Source organism: Anomaloglossus baeobatrachus, chromosome 1 (genome assembly GCF_048569485.1).
Source record: "Anomaloglossus baeobatrachus isolate aAnoBae1 chromosome 1, aAnoBae1.hap1, whole genome shotgun sequence".
Taxonomy (NCBI): Eukaryota; Metazoa; Chordata; class Amphibia; order Anura; family Aromobatidae; genus Anomaloglossus; species Anomaloglossus baeobatrachus.
This window is the reverse complement of record NC_134353.1, coordinates 671,572,555-671,589,243: the sequence shown is the minus strand read 5'-3', so window position 1 is coordinate 671,589,243 and position 16,689 is coordinate 671,572,555. Positions and strand designations below refer to the sequence as shown.

The window sequence follows — 16,689 nt, the reverse complement described above, 5'->3', positions numbered from 1 at the left end:
GGTGAAAAGAAGTGAGATAGAAATATATTTGGCTTTTATTAAGTTGCCTAATAATTCTGCACAGTAATAGTTATCTGCACAAACAGATATCCTCCTAAGATAGCCAAATCTAAAAAAAAAAACACTCCAACTTCCAAAAATATTAAGCTTTGATATTTGAGTCGTTTGGGTTGATTGAGAACATAGTTGTTGATCAATAAAAAAAAGTCCTCTAAAATACAACAGGCCTAATAATTCTGCACACAGTGTATGTGATAGACTCAGCAGAATGAGCACAGACCACATCCTATCTATAAAAACACAATTGTAGCTCGGCGGTTAATGCTGTCATTTTGTAGTGCTGGGTTCAGATCCCACCAAGGACAACATCTGCAAGAACTTTATATGTTTGCCCCATGTTTGCGGGGGGGTTTCTCCGGGTTCTCCAGTTTCCCCTCACACGTTAAAGACATACTGATGGGGGATTTAGCTTTTGAGCACTAGTGATGTCAGCGATGATGTCTGTAAAGCGCTGTGGAATTAATGGCGCTATATAAGTGAGCAAAACAAATAATAAACAAAATAACTTGGTCCTCTACCTATAGTGTCTGAAAAAGAAATTGTCATCAACAATTGACAATGGACAACAAAAGGCCAGGAGAGCTCAGATAAGGGGAATGTATCTAAAACGCATGGAGAATTCTTTGGTGAATTAAAATTTCTCACCCCAGCTCTTCGCATTTTCTTGGAGCTAGATGAAAATTCCAATGGACAACAAATTTTAGCGCAGGTCAGCGTTGCCCCAAGATTTTGCGACTTTTCAAATCATTTTACGCCAGAATTCTAGCATGACCGTTTTGGTGAATTAGTCCCATAGTGTTTGTATTGGATATAACATATTGCGAAAAAATATCGCTGCTTTAATGATACATATTTTTACATTTTTATTCTACAGTACCAATTGCAACAATGTGTCATTAAATGTCAACAGTCTCGATAAGAAAAGAACACAATTGTATAAATATCTGTCACTGTGCAACAGTTTAACCAGTATATCCGGTCTGCCTCATCTCCTCTCAAGCAGTACTTTCCTAATAGTCATATGCACTCTGGGGACACTGAGTAACATGTTCCCCATTTATATAGGGTCATGGTACTGAGTTTGGATATCGAGTAGTTGTATATAATGGAAGCAATGTCCGCTTGAAATGGTGATAAATCCAGTAATAAATGTCCATCAGACACGTGTTTTTGCACCATATTTTAAAAGGGGCTCTCTGGTAGTTCTTTAATTTAGCTATATTTTCTGTATATTCTATGTGGGTATTGATTGTATACTTGTATATATTCATCAGTATCTGGTTATGCACCATTAAAATTGATAGTGTGTGTGTGTGTGTGTGTGTGTGTGTCTATGTATGTTTATATAAATTATTCAAGGGGATTTCTAGGTCAATATTTGTTATTTTATAGGCATCTTCTTAGTAAAAATAATATAGTGAGCCTTACTTATTCACTGCCACTCCATGGGGTAAATGTTTTTTTTTTTTTTTTTTTTTAATTTTTCTAAGATGCCTATAAAATGTAACCTTGTAAACATTTTTAAAGGAAGCTTGTCACCATATTTTTGCCTTATAAGCTGCAGCCACCACCACTGAACTCTTATATACAGCATTCCAGAATCCTGTATATAAAAGCCCAGGCCATTCTGTAGAGCGTAAAGAAGACCTGCGGTGGTTGGCGCACAGCGCCGCACTTTAAGGCTTAGAATAGGGACCCACTCTGAGGTTCGCCGTGACGTGGCAGTGGGCTTCATACAGTCTGATCAGTATGTACAACTAAGAACCTCCTTCTAGTATTTAATTTTTGCCTGGCGGCTAATCAATGTATGATTTTGGGATGTGCAATCCATGTCTTTTTTTCTTCCTATTGAAACCTTTATTATACTCGCCTGGGGGGAACGGGTCCGATGTGTGTCGCTGTTTTCGGTCCAGTGCCTTCTCTATCCTGTGCATTCGCCGTCCTCCATCCCAACCCCATGTGGATGACACGCACTATGTCATCCACACAGAGGCCTACATTGCGCTCCCGTGCAAGTGCACGTTGATCTGACCTGCTGAGGGCAGAGGAAATCACTGTAATGCGCAGCCACGAGGAAAGATCAAAGACCGCCTACGTATGCGCATTACAATATTTTGTTCTGTCTTCAGCAAGGCAGTTCAAAGTGCGCAGGAGCACAATGGCGGCCTCTGTGTGGATGACGTCATTCACATAGGACTGGGAAGGAGGACGACGACTGTACAGGATAGAGGAAGCACAGGACCCATGAGCAGCGACGCCCATTGGACCCGAATGCCCACTAAGTGAGTATAATAAAGGTGTTTTTTACATTGTACACAGCGGCCTCGGCTCCTTTATAGATTATTCTAGAATGCGGTCTGTGAGAGATCACTGGTGGTGGCTGCAGCTTATAGGGGAAAAACCTGTGACAGGTTCCCTGTATTTATCTTTTACAGATGTTAATATGCTGTTATGTACTTAAGAGCTTTTAGTTCTGCTGATTTTACATTTTTTTTTAAATTTATATAGCGCCATTAATTGAGCAGCGCTTTAAAAACATTATCATTACTGTGCACCCGAGGCTCACAATCTAAATCCCGTCTCAATATGTCTTTGGCGTGTGGGAGGAAACCAGATTTCCCTGAGGAATCCCACACAGACATGGGGAGAACATCCAACTCCATGCAGATGTTGTCCTTTGTGGGATTTGCACCCAGGACCCCCGCACTTAGAATTTGTCAACTAACTCTGATGGTCACATCACTAAAAAAGCTTAACTGAGCTCACATAAAGCTGTGGGGCAAAATAACACTATAATAATGGAAATTGTAACTCAAAGTCAAGTACTTTGTTGTTCTTTAAAGGGGATTTTCCACATTAAGACATACTAAACAGACACGAAAGTTTCTAAACATAAAAAATAATATAACATTGTCTTCTTAAACAAACAATCTAGAAATGAATTCTAGTACACAGGAAATAATTTGCTCACTGTCTGCCTTTCAGCTGATCTGTTCCATTCTCAGCTGGTGAATAGCTGAGGGTAGTGACTTTTTCGAGCCTTGTGTAGTATAAGCAGAGTGGCTCCAGCTGCTGCCAGTTGTCCTAGGCTATGTGCCCACGGGACAACGTACCCTCAGATTTTGCCGCGGAAAAACACAGATTTATCTGGATTTTCTAGATAAATCCGCAGTTTCTAGCATTCTAGCTAGTACAGACACTCCCCATGTTACCCTATGGGATTTGGAGAGAGCTGTGTCCATGCTGCGGTATGTGTGGCTGCAGTAAATGCTGCGGATTTCCCACAGCCGCACGTAACTGCATGTCAATTATTCATGCGGACATATCCGCGGAATTCTCGCTCCTCCACTATGGAGATACAGGGTGGGAATTCTGCCCGAAATCGGCATTGTTTCCGCAGGTTTACCGCAACAACTATGCAGAAATACCGCAGCAATGGGTAGCTTCGGATTCCGGGGAGCAGCTGCGGTAAACCTGCGGACAAACCTGCGGCAAAATCCGCGGGTACGGTGTCCCGTGGGCACATAGCCTTACAGCGAGACACATAATAACTTGCAGGAGGAGATGGACATATAAAAAAGTGTTTTGTTTTTCTTGTTGTGATTTTTATTTGTTTAGTGTTCTTTTAAACTTTCAGTCGTTACGTTCTCAGGGGTTACATAGATGAATCAGTATTTTAGTAAAACTCCTGTATGGCATAATTGGTCCTATGTCTTCTTGCTACTCTGATGACTGGCAGAGGAGATTTTGGAGAGTAACTGAAAAAAACTGTTTGTTCCAATGTTTTTCTCATTTGCCATATAAATTTATATAATCTGAAGAACAAAAGCAGATCATCTGGTAATACAATATGGCCTGATTTGGGGACTCAGTTCTCGGACATATTGCACATTCTGTGGACACTTTTAAAGGACTATTCTCCAACTTGAGCAGCTCAGAGCTCTGAGTCTCCTTACATCCTGGTTACTTGATGGACAGGTGCTCCTTTTTGAGTGACCGTTCTGGTGAGCAGTTTAATTTAGTTAGTACACATTAACAGTCTGTCAGTGCTTGTTGTTTGTTTTGGCTTTTTTTTGAGTCCCTATATTTTACATACAGCTGGTTGCCATGCTGAGGATTATGGTTATGCAGGACTAATGAGCGCCCTGAGCTGAGAGGGGTGAGGAGGAAGGTGACAGGTTATGGCTGTACAGCGATCAATGGGCTGGAGAGAAGTGGCTAGTATAATAGAAGTTAACACCTGTCCTGGAATATAGCTACTGCACACACACTAGTCAGGGTCTGGGAAAGTGCTAGTGACTGGGCTCTATGGTAACCAACTGTACACAATGGAAGATAAAAGCTCTCATTGCAGGAGAAAAATCAAGTTGATTTCAAACTTTATTTTCATAATTTAATAACTTCAAACTAAAAAAAAAATTATACCAGTCCATTAACTATGGCTTTTACATTGTTGATTCTGATTGCATGATCCCTGGTCGCTGCTTCAAATATATTTCCTTTTAAACACCTCAATAGCTGCTGCAAGAAGGTTTTTTTTTTATTCATGCCACCTATGGTCCGAGCAGCAGGAATCCGCTCGCAGCAGGAATCCGCTCACAGCGTCACTTTTGTTCAATCTGTTTAAGATTCATGCTACCTGAACCATGGGCAGTGTGATTCAGACACTGGCTAGGTTATTGCATTTGTCGATATTTTACTGTAAAATGTTGTGCTCTTTTAGCGAAATCATGCATTAAAAAGCCAGCCAGGGACTATTCACCTCGTATGATTAGTCTAATGTGGCTTCTCAACGTTGTTTTAGAGTAAAACTTACGTGGCTGCAATAATCCAGACAGTCCTTAATTTATGCTGCCTTGGAATCGGGCTGAATTAGTCTCCTATTTCGTTAACAACAACGACACTTGTTTTATTTTGAAGGTGTAAATCTGTAGGTAACATTGAGCAAATTATGCCTATATCACTTGTAATTTGTATAATTTTGCTTACAGTTTGGCTGGCTACTCAGAACCACAGCACACTTGTCACCGAAACCACTGTAGTACCTTTCCTTCCTGTGAATCCCGAATATTCCTCAACGCGTAACCAGGTAACTTATTTGGCATTCAACTGCTTTGACATGATTCCTGACAAACATATTATTCATCATTTATAATGATGTAAACCGATTATAAGTAAGCAGTTGTACTTTTGCTTTTTTTTATATCCCAAATTCATTTATTGTGTTTTTCTTTTATATAACATTTATATTTTTAGATTTACTTTGTTAGGTCCAGAAATATTTGGAGAGGAACACAAGTGTTGGCATTTTAGCTGTTCACAAATACATATTTAAGATACAGTTATATAATCAATATGGGCTTTAAGAGCAGACTCTCACCTTTAATTTGAGGGTATTAACATCCTAAATGGAATAAAAGTTTAGGAATTACAGCTCTTTAATATATAGCTGTCTCTTTTTCAAGGGACCAAAAGTCATTGGACAATTATATAAAAAGCTCTATTGTGGGCTGAATGGTTAATTCCCTTGTAAATCAATCATCAATTAAGCATGTAAAAGGGCTGGAGCTGATTCCAGGTGTGGCATTTACATTTGGAAGCTGTTGCTGTGAACCCACAACATGCGGTCAAAGGCGCTTTCAGTAGAAGAGAAACAAGACCATCGTTAGGCTGGGAAAAAAAAGGAAACCCATTAGATAGGTAACAGAATGTTAGGAGTGGCCAAATCAACAGTTTGTTACATTCTGCAAAAAAAAAAGTGCAGTGTTGAGTTTGGGAACAAAAAATGATCTGGACATGCACAGAAGACAACAATGGTGGATGATCACAGAATACTTTCCATGGTGAATAAAAACCCCTTCACAACATCCACCCAAGTGAAGAACACGCTCCAGGAATTAGGTGTTTAAGTATCCAAGTATACCATAAAGAGAAGACTTCATGGGAGCAAATACATAGGGTTCACCACAAGGTGCAAACCATTAATCAGCCTTAAAAATATACAGGATAGATTAGACATTGCAAAAAAAACCCTGTTTTTTTAAGGCAAAGAAGTAGAAAATTCTGCAATGGCCTAGTCAATCACTGGCTCTCAACCCCATCGAGCATGCATCTCACATGTTTAAGGCAAAACTTAGGGGAAAAGACCCACAAACAAGCAACAACTGAAGTCTGCTGCAGTAAAAGCCCAGCAAAGCATCACAAAGGAGGAAAACCAACGTTTGGTGACGGCCATGTCTTCCAGACTTCAGGCAGTCATTGCCTGCAAAGGATTCTCCACACAATATTAAAAATGAACATGGCAAATTTGTCCAATTACTTTGGAGCCCCTGAAATGAGGAGGCTTTGTAGTAAAATGGTTGCAATTCTTAAATGTTTCACAGAATATTTTTGTACAACCCTTTTAATTAAACCTCAAAGCCTACACTTCAATTGAATCTCTGATGTTTCCTTTTACATCAAAAATAGTGGCATGCAGAGGCCAAGTCATGAAGATTCGGAAACTGTCCAAATATTTCTGTGCCTAACTGTACATATTGACTTCTTGTTGAGGAGTTGTAGTTTTTGTAGATACTTTTTAACACACATTCCTGGTTATTGTGTCTTTTGCCACAATTGGATTGCTTCTTGTATTTTAGGGAAGGCAGAAGTTGGCCCGTTTCAATGCCCATGAATTTGCCACTCTGGTAATAGATATTTTGAGTGACGCCAAAAGACGACAACAAGGAAATTCAGTAGTTGCACCCAAAGGTAATCAATTAATCTGTATGCTTGAATATGTTCTGTTTACTCTGAAAAACGAATATTAGATTGAATGAGAATAAGAACGCATTTTTATTCTACGTTATATTTGTTAATGACCACAAAATGTATGTGCTCCCACATATTACACTTACACTACCAAGTGTACGTCCCTTTGTTTTTGGTTCTGCCAGTATTTTAAGCAGGTTTACAAAAACCTCAGCTGTCACTGTTGAATCGTTTTCATAATGCTATTAATTTATTTTTCCGTCTTCTGCAGATATTGCAGCACAGACTGCACGGCGCTCACATAATGGAGGGAGAACTGATTGCGTGCTCTTTCTCCTGGATTCCTGGAGATTGCGTAGATTCTGTGTTTAATGTAAAGTAAATCAATAAGAGATGCATTGTGAGGCTCAAATTGCGACTCGTATTGATTGCAATAGGAATTTAGCATGATTCAATCCTGTATTGGCTACGGGAGCTTGGGAGACAGACTGGTTTTCTTATCCTCCTGTGATCGATTTGCAGCAAGGACATTGTACAATCTATGCTGAAGTATCTGCAAAATAATAAAATGAATTTACCACACATGATACATTCCAAGCATAGCGCTGCACCTTTTTATCATGTGACACAATCTTGGGTTCAGTGATACAGTGGATATCTGAGTCAGAATTGTGTGTTGCATGTTGAACAAATACAGTAGGCTGGGGTGACCCAAATAATGCACAAAAGATATATATGTAATAAAGTATATTCTTTAGTTAATAAATAAATGTAACCACTTCACAAGATTTCATTTAAGTTTAGAGCATAGTGGGGAATAAGTTCCCGCTAAATTATGTAAACTTCCGTCATGGCAATCATGCAGGTGGTTTATAGAGGTTGTCCACAACTTTAACATTGATGGCTTATTTTTAGTATAGGTCATCAATGTCTGATTGGCAGGGGTCGGACATGCTGCACCCCCACCTAGCAGGTTGTTCTCTGTCCTGCTGGCTGCAGCAGGCAGCCGTAAGTGCTCAGTTTTGGAGCTTCCCCGTCTTCTGATAAAGGCTGGGGCTACATTCTGCACATCTTACTCCTATTAATTTCAATGGGACGGGAATATACGGGAGTTATTACCTTATAAAATAACGTTGGTCAGAATTGTAAAATCTGGCCTAGTCAGGAATGTGAAAACAGGCTCGGGGTTGAAGGGTTAACAAATGACTGGACACAGGCCAGTTAAAAAAAACCATATAAGGTAGAGGAACTCAGAGAATATATGCCAGACATATATATAAAAAATATATAGATGTATAAGCAATGATCCCAAAACCTAGAATGTTATCAGAATATAATCGACCCAATAATTCATATGCAAAATGAATATTTACCAATGTAGTAGCATGGGTAGATATACAAAATAAAATTTAAGGAATTGCCTTAATAAAATATATAATGCATGAAATAACTAAGCATAAAGCGCATGAATAAATATGGCAGATAGGTACAGTTCATAACCCGGCTTTGATAGACGCCATAATAATATGTATAGTGCAAAAAGTCAGTCTCCCATAACGGCTTGGGTATTGGAGATCCCAGCATAATATTGCATGGTCAACATGGAAATGAAATGTTACAGAAGTGGGTTCCCTATGTAAGGAAGGAAAGGCCATGAGACCTTCAACGCATATTTCGCCCATGCTTCTCCAGGGAGCAATCGTATGTTGCCTCCTTTGTAAATTTCTAAATACTAGATTTTTGGGAAGGTAGGCTATCCATTGATTGGCTTACAGGTTTTGTTATAAAAGTTTTCCGGGAACTTTCCTTCGGATAGGTCTTCAATATCAGTGGGGGGGGGGTGGGTGTTGACTCTTGGCTCCCCTTATAATCTCATGATGAACCCATTCTGCAAGAACCTCATTCACCTTGTTGTTCTCCAGGCACAGCTCCATGTATCTTATAGCAGGTCATCAATTCCCTTTGATTCCTATATTACAGTATCTGTTTTCCATTCTAGATAATGTGGAGCTGGTGTTAAAAAGTATAAGCAATCAGCATAGCATTGACAGCCAAGATAACGACCAGCCTGACTACGATAGTGTCGCATCTGATGAGGAAACAGATTTGGAGAATGTTCCACCCAATTCTAATAGAGAAAAGGTATATTGTTATTCATATTTTATATGTGCATTTGAAATATACTGGCGGAGAGCTATATAATGATTATTTTTACACACTCCACCATTACAACAGAAAGATTTGTGTTGCTGATATTTTTTTTTATTTTATTTTGCAGAATTCTGGTAACCTATTACATGGTTTTCCCATTAAAAACATTTATGACCTATTCACAGAATAAACATTTAATTGGCTCCCATTAATAAGTGGGGTTGGGGTACCTTGTGTTTCTTCTCTGTTCAGAGTCTATGAAAACGAACCTTTCTCCATTCAAGTTCCTCACCATGGAAAATCAATGAGAGTAAACTGGAAATAAGGGAACCGTTCTGCCAGTTTACAGAAAAAGACAAAAATTTAAAAAAAAAAATTCACAGATAAATACAGCCTTCCCTACAGACACCAGATAACAATACCAAACCAGTATAGAATGCAGCAGACCCCCATAATAAAGGCGGGGGCAGCCAGACACTGCAGTACACATCTGTGTGTCTGGTGCCCTATGTAAAGCTCATCTGTGTGCCTTAATAATACAAAGCAACCACCCCCTCCATTAATGGTAGGTTGTGAGTGGCTCCTTCGTCAGTATTTTATACCTGTGCTGCCCCTGCTTCACTGTTCCATTTTCTGAGGTTTAACATTACAAGGAGATTAGGAGCAGTTTGGTAGAAGTAATGGGCTTGTTGGGTCCTAATTGAATAAAGGAATAGAGAATCTTGCTTGAGCTTTCAAATCCTTGTCTCCTTCATCAGGAAAGGCATGAGATGATCTACCATTTCTTATCGCAGATCTGTCACCTGATTTTGCACTACAGACTGTATACATTATTAAATATATCTCCTAGACCTGATAAAGCTGGAGTAATTATTTTGTAAATGAATGCCAGCACGACTGTATAATTCTGATATATATATATATATAATATATATATAAAAATAAAAGCCGTTTGAGTCTAGCCAGAGAATGATATTAGGGGGTTGTCCAGGCTTTTCATGAAATAACATAGAGTGACTGCAGAATTGTGAATCCTCACCTCATGTGCAGCGTGCATTGTGAGGCTTATCTGGTGCTGGCAGCAAGACAGAGTGGTCACGTGACTGCAAGTGTGCAACATGCACAGTCCCGGCCACATTCCAACTAGACATGCTCGGGCTCTGTCATTTCACTTGCATTGAGGTTGCATATGTCTAATCGCTGACATATGCTTATCACATACTTTGGTCACATGACCGCTTGATCTGGTCACCGGCACCCAACAATGCTCACCGTGCACTCTGCATGCAATGGGAGGATTCACAAGTTTGCTGTCACATAAAGTTGTTGTCCAGATTTTTCATAAGTGTGTAGTCACTCTAAGAATCCAAGTGTGTTCAGCCTTCATCCACCCCCATCCTGACTGACAGTTGCAGCTTGTGCTGAGCAGTGTGAGATCTCCGGTCCAGCAGGAAGGGCCCTGAAGAGCTATCAGTCAGGTACGGTGGGTGGAAACTGTCATACAGCATTATAACGTGAATTTCTTTGTCGCTCCATTGGGAGACCCAGACGATTGGGTGTATAGCTTCTGCCTCCGGAGGCCACACAAAGTATTACACTCAAAAGTGTAACCCCTCCCCTCTGCCTATACACCCTCCCGTGCATCACGGGCTCCTCAGTTTTATGCTTTGTGTGGAAGGAGGCACACATCCACTCACACATCTCCATGTTAGTCAGCAGCAGCTGCTGATTGTATCGGTTGGAAGAAAAGAGGGCCCCCACGGGGCCCCCGGCATGCTCCCTTCTCACCCCACTAAGTCAGCGGTGCTGTTAAGGTTGAGGTACCCATTGCGGGTACGACGGCTGGAGCCTCATGCCGTGTTTCCTTCTCCATCCCTGAGGGCTCTGGTAGAAGTGGGATCCGAAGCGGTCATCCAGGTTCTGGGACCGTGCTCCCTCCGCAGCCCCTGAGGGAATCTGCTGGACAGGGGCTTATCTATCCTCAGGGACAGGGCCCTGCATCCACGAGGTACTCTGTGTCCCCATGGGGACTGTGTATGGAGCGCCTGGTTTCCGGACGCCGCATCTGACTGCTGAATTATGAAGACCGGGGACTACCGCGCCGACCGCGCCTGCTTGTCGGCCGCGGTATTAAATTTAGTCCCCGGCTTCATCGCGGCCTAGTGGCAAAACTCCCGCCCCCGGGCCTGTCTATCAGAGATAGGGGCGGGACAGCCGACCTGACGTCGGATGTGAGGGCCGGGGCATCCTGTATGCTCCCTCCCCCCTCACTGATCACTGTGGGGACCCCAGATTCCCGCACTTTTCCTAACGCCGCCCATGGCTTCACTCCTCCCCTGAGAGCTCCGGCAGCCATCTTTAGGACATTCTGCCGGTGGAGAATCACAGAGAACAGCTCTGCAGCTCTGGGAGACCAGGCAGGGAATCTGGAGCGCACACACCCCGCTTTTTAGCGGTCGGTAAGCCGCACCGGTCACTCGGTGTTGGTCCCCTTGGGTGCCGGTATAGATACGTATATATATATACTTATTTCTGTTCGGCCGGGCTGTATACCCTTTTTTCTATATACCCTCAGTGATCACGCTCCTAGGACACAACAGCATGTCGGCCACAAGGAGCAAGGGCACTAAAGCACAGGGTTTTTTTGCGACATGTACCTCTTGTAGGGCCATGCTACCTGCGGGTTCCACCTACCCTCACTGTGAGCAATGCTCGACCCCTGTTACGCTTGCTCAGCCGGAGCCTCGGTCACTAGTGGGCCCCTCGGCTCAGGCAGACCCCCCTGTTCCACTGTCCAGGTGGCAGCGACAGAGTTTGCAGTTTTTACTGAAAAGCTCTGAGTCACTCTCACAATCCATGGCTCAGTCTATGGACAAATGGTCTGCCAAGTTGCTGGAAGCCCTGCAGTCCAGACCGGTCCTTACACAGGCCTCTGACCCTGATAGATCGGCGCCTCCAGGTCCCTCTCGGTACACCCCGGCCGGGGTGGACCCTAGGTCTCACGTGGAGGACTCCTCCACGGACCACAGTCCCAGACCAGCTAAGCGGGCTCGCTTGGAATCTTCCCCGACTTCCTCACGCTGCTCGGGTTCCCAGCTTGAGGACTCTCTGGAGGACGAGGCGGAGGTTGCAGCTCAGGGCTCGGACCCTGATGTTGCTCTCAATCTTGATACACCTGAAGGGGACGCCTTAGTAAATGATCTTATCTCGTCCATCAATCAGGTGTTGGATCTATCTCCCCCGCCTCCACCTATAGAGGAGTCGGCCTCTCAGCAGGAGAAACACCAGTTTAGGTTTCCTAAACGTACACGGAGTGCATTTTTTGATCACTCTAACTTCAGGGATGCCATCCAGAAGCCCAGAGCGGTTCCGGACAAGCGCTTTACTAAGCGCCTTACTGATACACGTTACCCCTTCCCCGCTGACGTAGTTAAGGGTTGGGCTCAATGTCCTAAGGTGGATCCCCCAGTCTCCAGATTGGCGGCTAGATCTGTAGTTTCGGTTGCAGATGGCTCATCACTAAAAGATGCCACTGACAGGCAGATAGAACTCCTGGTGAAATCCATCTATGAGGCCACGGGAGCGTCTTTTGCCCCGGCTTTTGCAGCCGTGTGGGCACTCCAAGCTATCAGAGCTTGTCTGGCTGAGATTAATGCGGTCACACGTACGTCTGCCCCGCAGGTTGCATCTTTAACCTCTCAGGCGTCGGAGTTTTCTTCCTACGCCATGAACGCAGTCCTAGACTCTGCTAGCCGTACAGCGGTGGCATCCGCTAATTCGGTTGCAGTCCGCAAGGCCATGTGGCTGCGCGAATGGAAGGCAGACTCGGCTTCCAAGAGGTTCTTAACCGGTTTGCCGTTTTCTGGCGAGAGATTGTTTGGCGAACGTTTGGATGAGATTATTAAGGAATCCAAGGGAAGGGACTCCTCCTTACCCCAGTCCAAACCTAAGAGACCTCAGCAACGAAAAATTCAATCGAGGTTTCAGTCCTTTCGTCCCTCCGCCAAGCCACAGTCCTCTTCGTCCAATAGACAGGACAAAGGCCAGAGGAACTCCTATGCGTGGCGGTCTAAGTCACGCCCCCAAAAGACCGCCGGAGGCACTGCTTCCAAGGCGGCCTCCTCATGACTCACGGCATCCCCGAACCGCATCCTCGGTCGGTGGCAGGCTCTCCCGCTTTCGCGACGCCTGGTGGCCACATGTTCAAGACCGATGGGTGAGAGACATCCTGTCTCACGGTTACAGGATAGAGTTCAGCTCTCGTCCTCCGACTCGTTTCTTCAGAACCTCCCCGCCCCCCGCGCGAGCAGACGCACTTTTTCAAGCAGTGGACGCTCTGAAAAAAGGAGTCGTGACCCCCGTTCCCACTCAGGAACAGGGTCGCGGTTTTTACTCCAACTTATTCGTGGTGCCAAAGAAAGACGGATCATTCCGTCCCGTTCTGGACCTCAAATTGCTCAACAAACACGTGAGCACCAGACGATTCCGGATGGAATCTCTCCGCTCGGTCATCGCTTCGATGTCACAAGGAGACTTCCTCGCATCGATCAACATCAAAGATGCCTATCTCCATGTGCTGATCGCACCAGAACATCAACGCTTTTTGCGTTTCGCCATCGGGGACGAACACCTTCAGTTCGTGGCATTGCCCTTCGGCCTGGCGACAGCCCCACGGGTTTTCACCAAAGTCATGGCATCCGTTGTGGCGGTCCTGCATTCTCAGGGCCACTCGGTGATCCCCTACTTAGACGATCTCCTAGTCAGGGCACCTTCTCGGGCGGCGTGTCAACACAGCCTTTCCGTCGCTCTGGAGACCCTCCAGCAGTTCGGGTGGCTCATCAACTTCCCAAAATCCAAGTTGACACCGACCCAATCTCTGACCTATCTAGGGATGGAGTTTCATACACAGTCAGCGGTAGTCAAGCTACCACTAGACAAACAGCTGTCACTGCAGGCAGGGGTGCAGTCTCTGATTCAGACTCAGTCGCACCCCTTGAGACGCCTCATGCAGTTCCTGGGGAAGATGGTGGCAGCGATGGAAGCAGTGCCCTTCGCGCAATTCCATCTGCGCCCGCTCCAGTGGGACATTCTCCACAAATGGGACAGGAGGTCGAGCTCTCTCGACAGGAACGTCTCTCTTTCCCTTGCAACAAAGACGTCTCTTCAGTGGTGGCTTCTTCCCACTTCTCTATCACAGGGAAAATCCTTCCTGCCCCCAACCTGGGCTGTGGTCACCACGGACGCGAGCCTGTCAGGGTGGGGAGCGGTGTTTCTCCATCACAGGGCTCAGGGAACCTGGACTCCGATAGAGTCTTCCCTGCAGATCAATGTCCTGGAGATAAGGGCAGTGTATCTGGCCCTATTGGCTTTCCAGCAGTTGCTGGAGGGCAGGCAGATCCGTATCCAGTCGGACAACGCCACTGCCGTCGCATACATCAACCACCAAGGTGGCACGCGGAGTCGTCAAGCCTTCCAGGAAGTCCAGCGAATTCTGCAGTGGGTGGAAGCCACAGCATCCACCATCTCCGCAGTTCACATACCGGGCGTAGAAAACTGGGAAGCAGATTTTCTCAGTCGTCAGGGCATGGATGCGGGGGAATGGTCCCTGCACCCAGACGTGTTTCGAGAGATCTGTCGCCGCTGGGGAACGCCGGACGTCGATCTCATGGCGTCACGGCACAACAACAAGGTCCCGGCCTTCATGGCACGATCTCAAGATCACAGAGCTCTGGCGGCGGACGCATTAGTTCAGGATTGGTCGCAGTTTCAACTGCCTTATGTATTTCCTCCTCTGGCAATGCTGCCCACAGTACTACGCAAGATCAGGTCCGACTGCCGTCGCGCCATTCTCGTCGCTCCAGACTGGCCGAGGCGGTCATGGTACCCGGATCTGTGGCATCTCACGGTGGGTCAGCCGTGGGCGCTGCCAGACCGCCCAGACTTGCTGTCGCAAGGGCCGTTTTTCCATCTGAATTCTACGGCTCCAACCTGACTGTGTGGCCATTGAGTCCTGGCTCCTAGCGTCTTCAGGGTTGTCTCAGGATGTCATTGCCACTATGAGACAGGCCAGGAAACCGACGTCCGCCAAGATCTATCACAGGACTTGGCGGATTTTCTTGTCCTGGTGTTCTGATAAAGGTTTTACTCCCTGGCCTTTTGCCTTACCCACTTTTCTTTCCTTCCTTCAATCCGGAATGGATAAGGGGTTGTCACTTAGTTCTCTCAAAGGGCAAGTATCGGCACTCTCAATATTCTTTCAAAAGCGCCTGGCCAAGCTTTCGCAGGTCCGCACGTTCCTGCAGGGAGTTTGCCACATAGTCCCACCTTACAAGCGTCCGCTGGAACCCTGGGACCTTAACAGGGTGCTAACGGCTCTTCAGAAACCGCCTTTTGAGCCGCTGCGGGATGTCTCCTTATCGCGTCTTTCGCAGAAAGTGGCATTTCTAGTAGCAGTTACTTCACTCCGTAGAGTGTCGGAGCTTGCAGCACTGTCATGCAAAGCCCCCTTCTTGGTTTTTCACCAGGATAAGGTGGTTCTCCGTCCTGTTCCGGAATTTCTCCCTAAGGTGGTATCGCCTTTTCATCTCAATCAGGATATCACCTTACCTTCATTTTGCCCTAATCCAATTCACCGCTTTGAAAAGGATTTGCACTCATTAGATCTAGTGAGAGCACTCCGTTTCTACGTGTCTCGCACAGCGCCCCTGCGCCGTTCAGATGCGCTTTTTGTCCTTGTGGCTGGTCAGCGTAAGGGTTCGCAAGCTTCCAGGTCAACCTTGGCTCGGTGGATCAAGGAACCGATTCTTGAAGCTTACCGTTCTTCGGGGCTTCCGATCCCTTTGGGGCTGAAAGCCCATTCTACCAGAGCCGTGGGGGCGTCCTGGGCATTGCGGCACCAGGCAACGGCTCTACAAGTGTGTCAGGCAGCTACGTGGTCTAGTTTGCACACTTTCACAAAGCACTATCAAGTGCATGCCTATGCTTCGGCAGATGCCAGTCTAGGTAGGCAAGTCCTTCAGGCGGCGGTGGCCCACCTGTAAGAGGGAGTCGTGTCGGCTCTTGTTTTCGAGGTATTCTTTTACCCACCCAGGGACTGCTTTTGGACGTCCCAATCGTCTGGGTCTCCCAATGGAGCGACAAAGAAGAAGGGAATTTTGTTTACTTACCGTAAATTCCTTTTCTTCTAGCTCCTATTGGGAGACCCAGCACCCGCCCCTGTTCCCTTCGGGCTAGTTGTTCTTTTGTGTACACATGTTGTTCATGTTCAATTGTTTCATGGTTTTCAGTTCTCCGAACATCCTTCGGATTGAATTTACCTTAAACCAATTTATAAGTTTCCTCCTTCCTGCTTTTGCACCAAAACTGAGGAGCCCGTGATGCACGGGAGGGTGTATAGGCAAAGGGGAGGGGTTACACTTTTGAGTGTAATACTTTGTGTGGCCTCCGGAGGCAGAAGCTATACACCCAATCGTCTGGGTCTCCCAATAGGAGCTAGAAGAAAAGGAATTTACGGTAAGTAAACAAAATTCCCTTCTTTCAAAGTAACAGCACCAGCTTCATCAAGACTAAAAGATCTAGTAGTGTCATCTACAGTCGAAAGTGTTGGCATCCCTGAAATTATTCTCGAAAAAGAAGCATTTCTCCCAGAAAACTATTGCTATTACACATGTTTTTTATACACATGTTTATTGCCTTTGTGTGTATTGGAACAATACCTTCCCAAAAAAA

At 45.1% G+C, this 16,689-nt stretch overlaps 1 protein-coding gene across 6 annotated transcripts in view; it reads left to right on the top strand.

Moving 5' to 3' along the window:
• Positions 1 to 16,689, top strand: part of GIT2 (GIT ArfGAP 2) — a 153,263-nt gene that overhangs the window by 74,731 nt on the left and 61,843 nt on the right. For all 6 annotated transcript variants that reach the window (XM_075320048.1, XM_075320050.1, XM_075320049.1 and 3 more), the window contains exons 11-13: positions 5,052 to 5,149; positions 6,699 to 6,810; positions 8,810 to 8,952. In XM_075320048.1, coding sequence (XP_075176163.1) covers positions 5,052 to 5,149; positions 6,699 to 6,810; positions 8,810 to 8,952 — 353 coding nt within the window. The remainder of the gene's footprint in view (positions 1 to 5,051; positions 5,150 to 6,698; positions 6,811 to 8,809; positions 8,953 to 16,689) is intronic.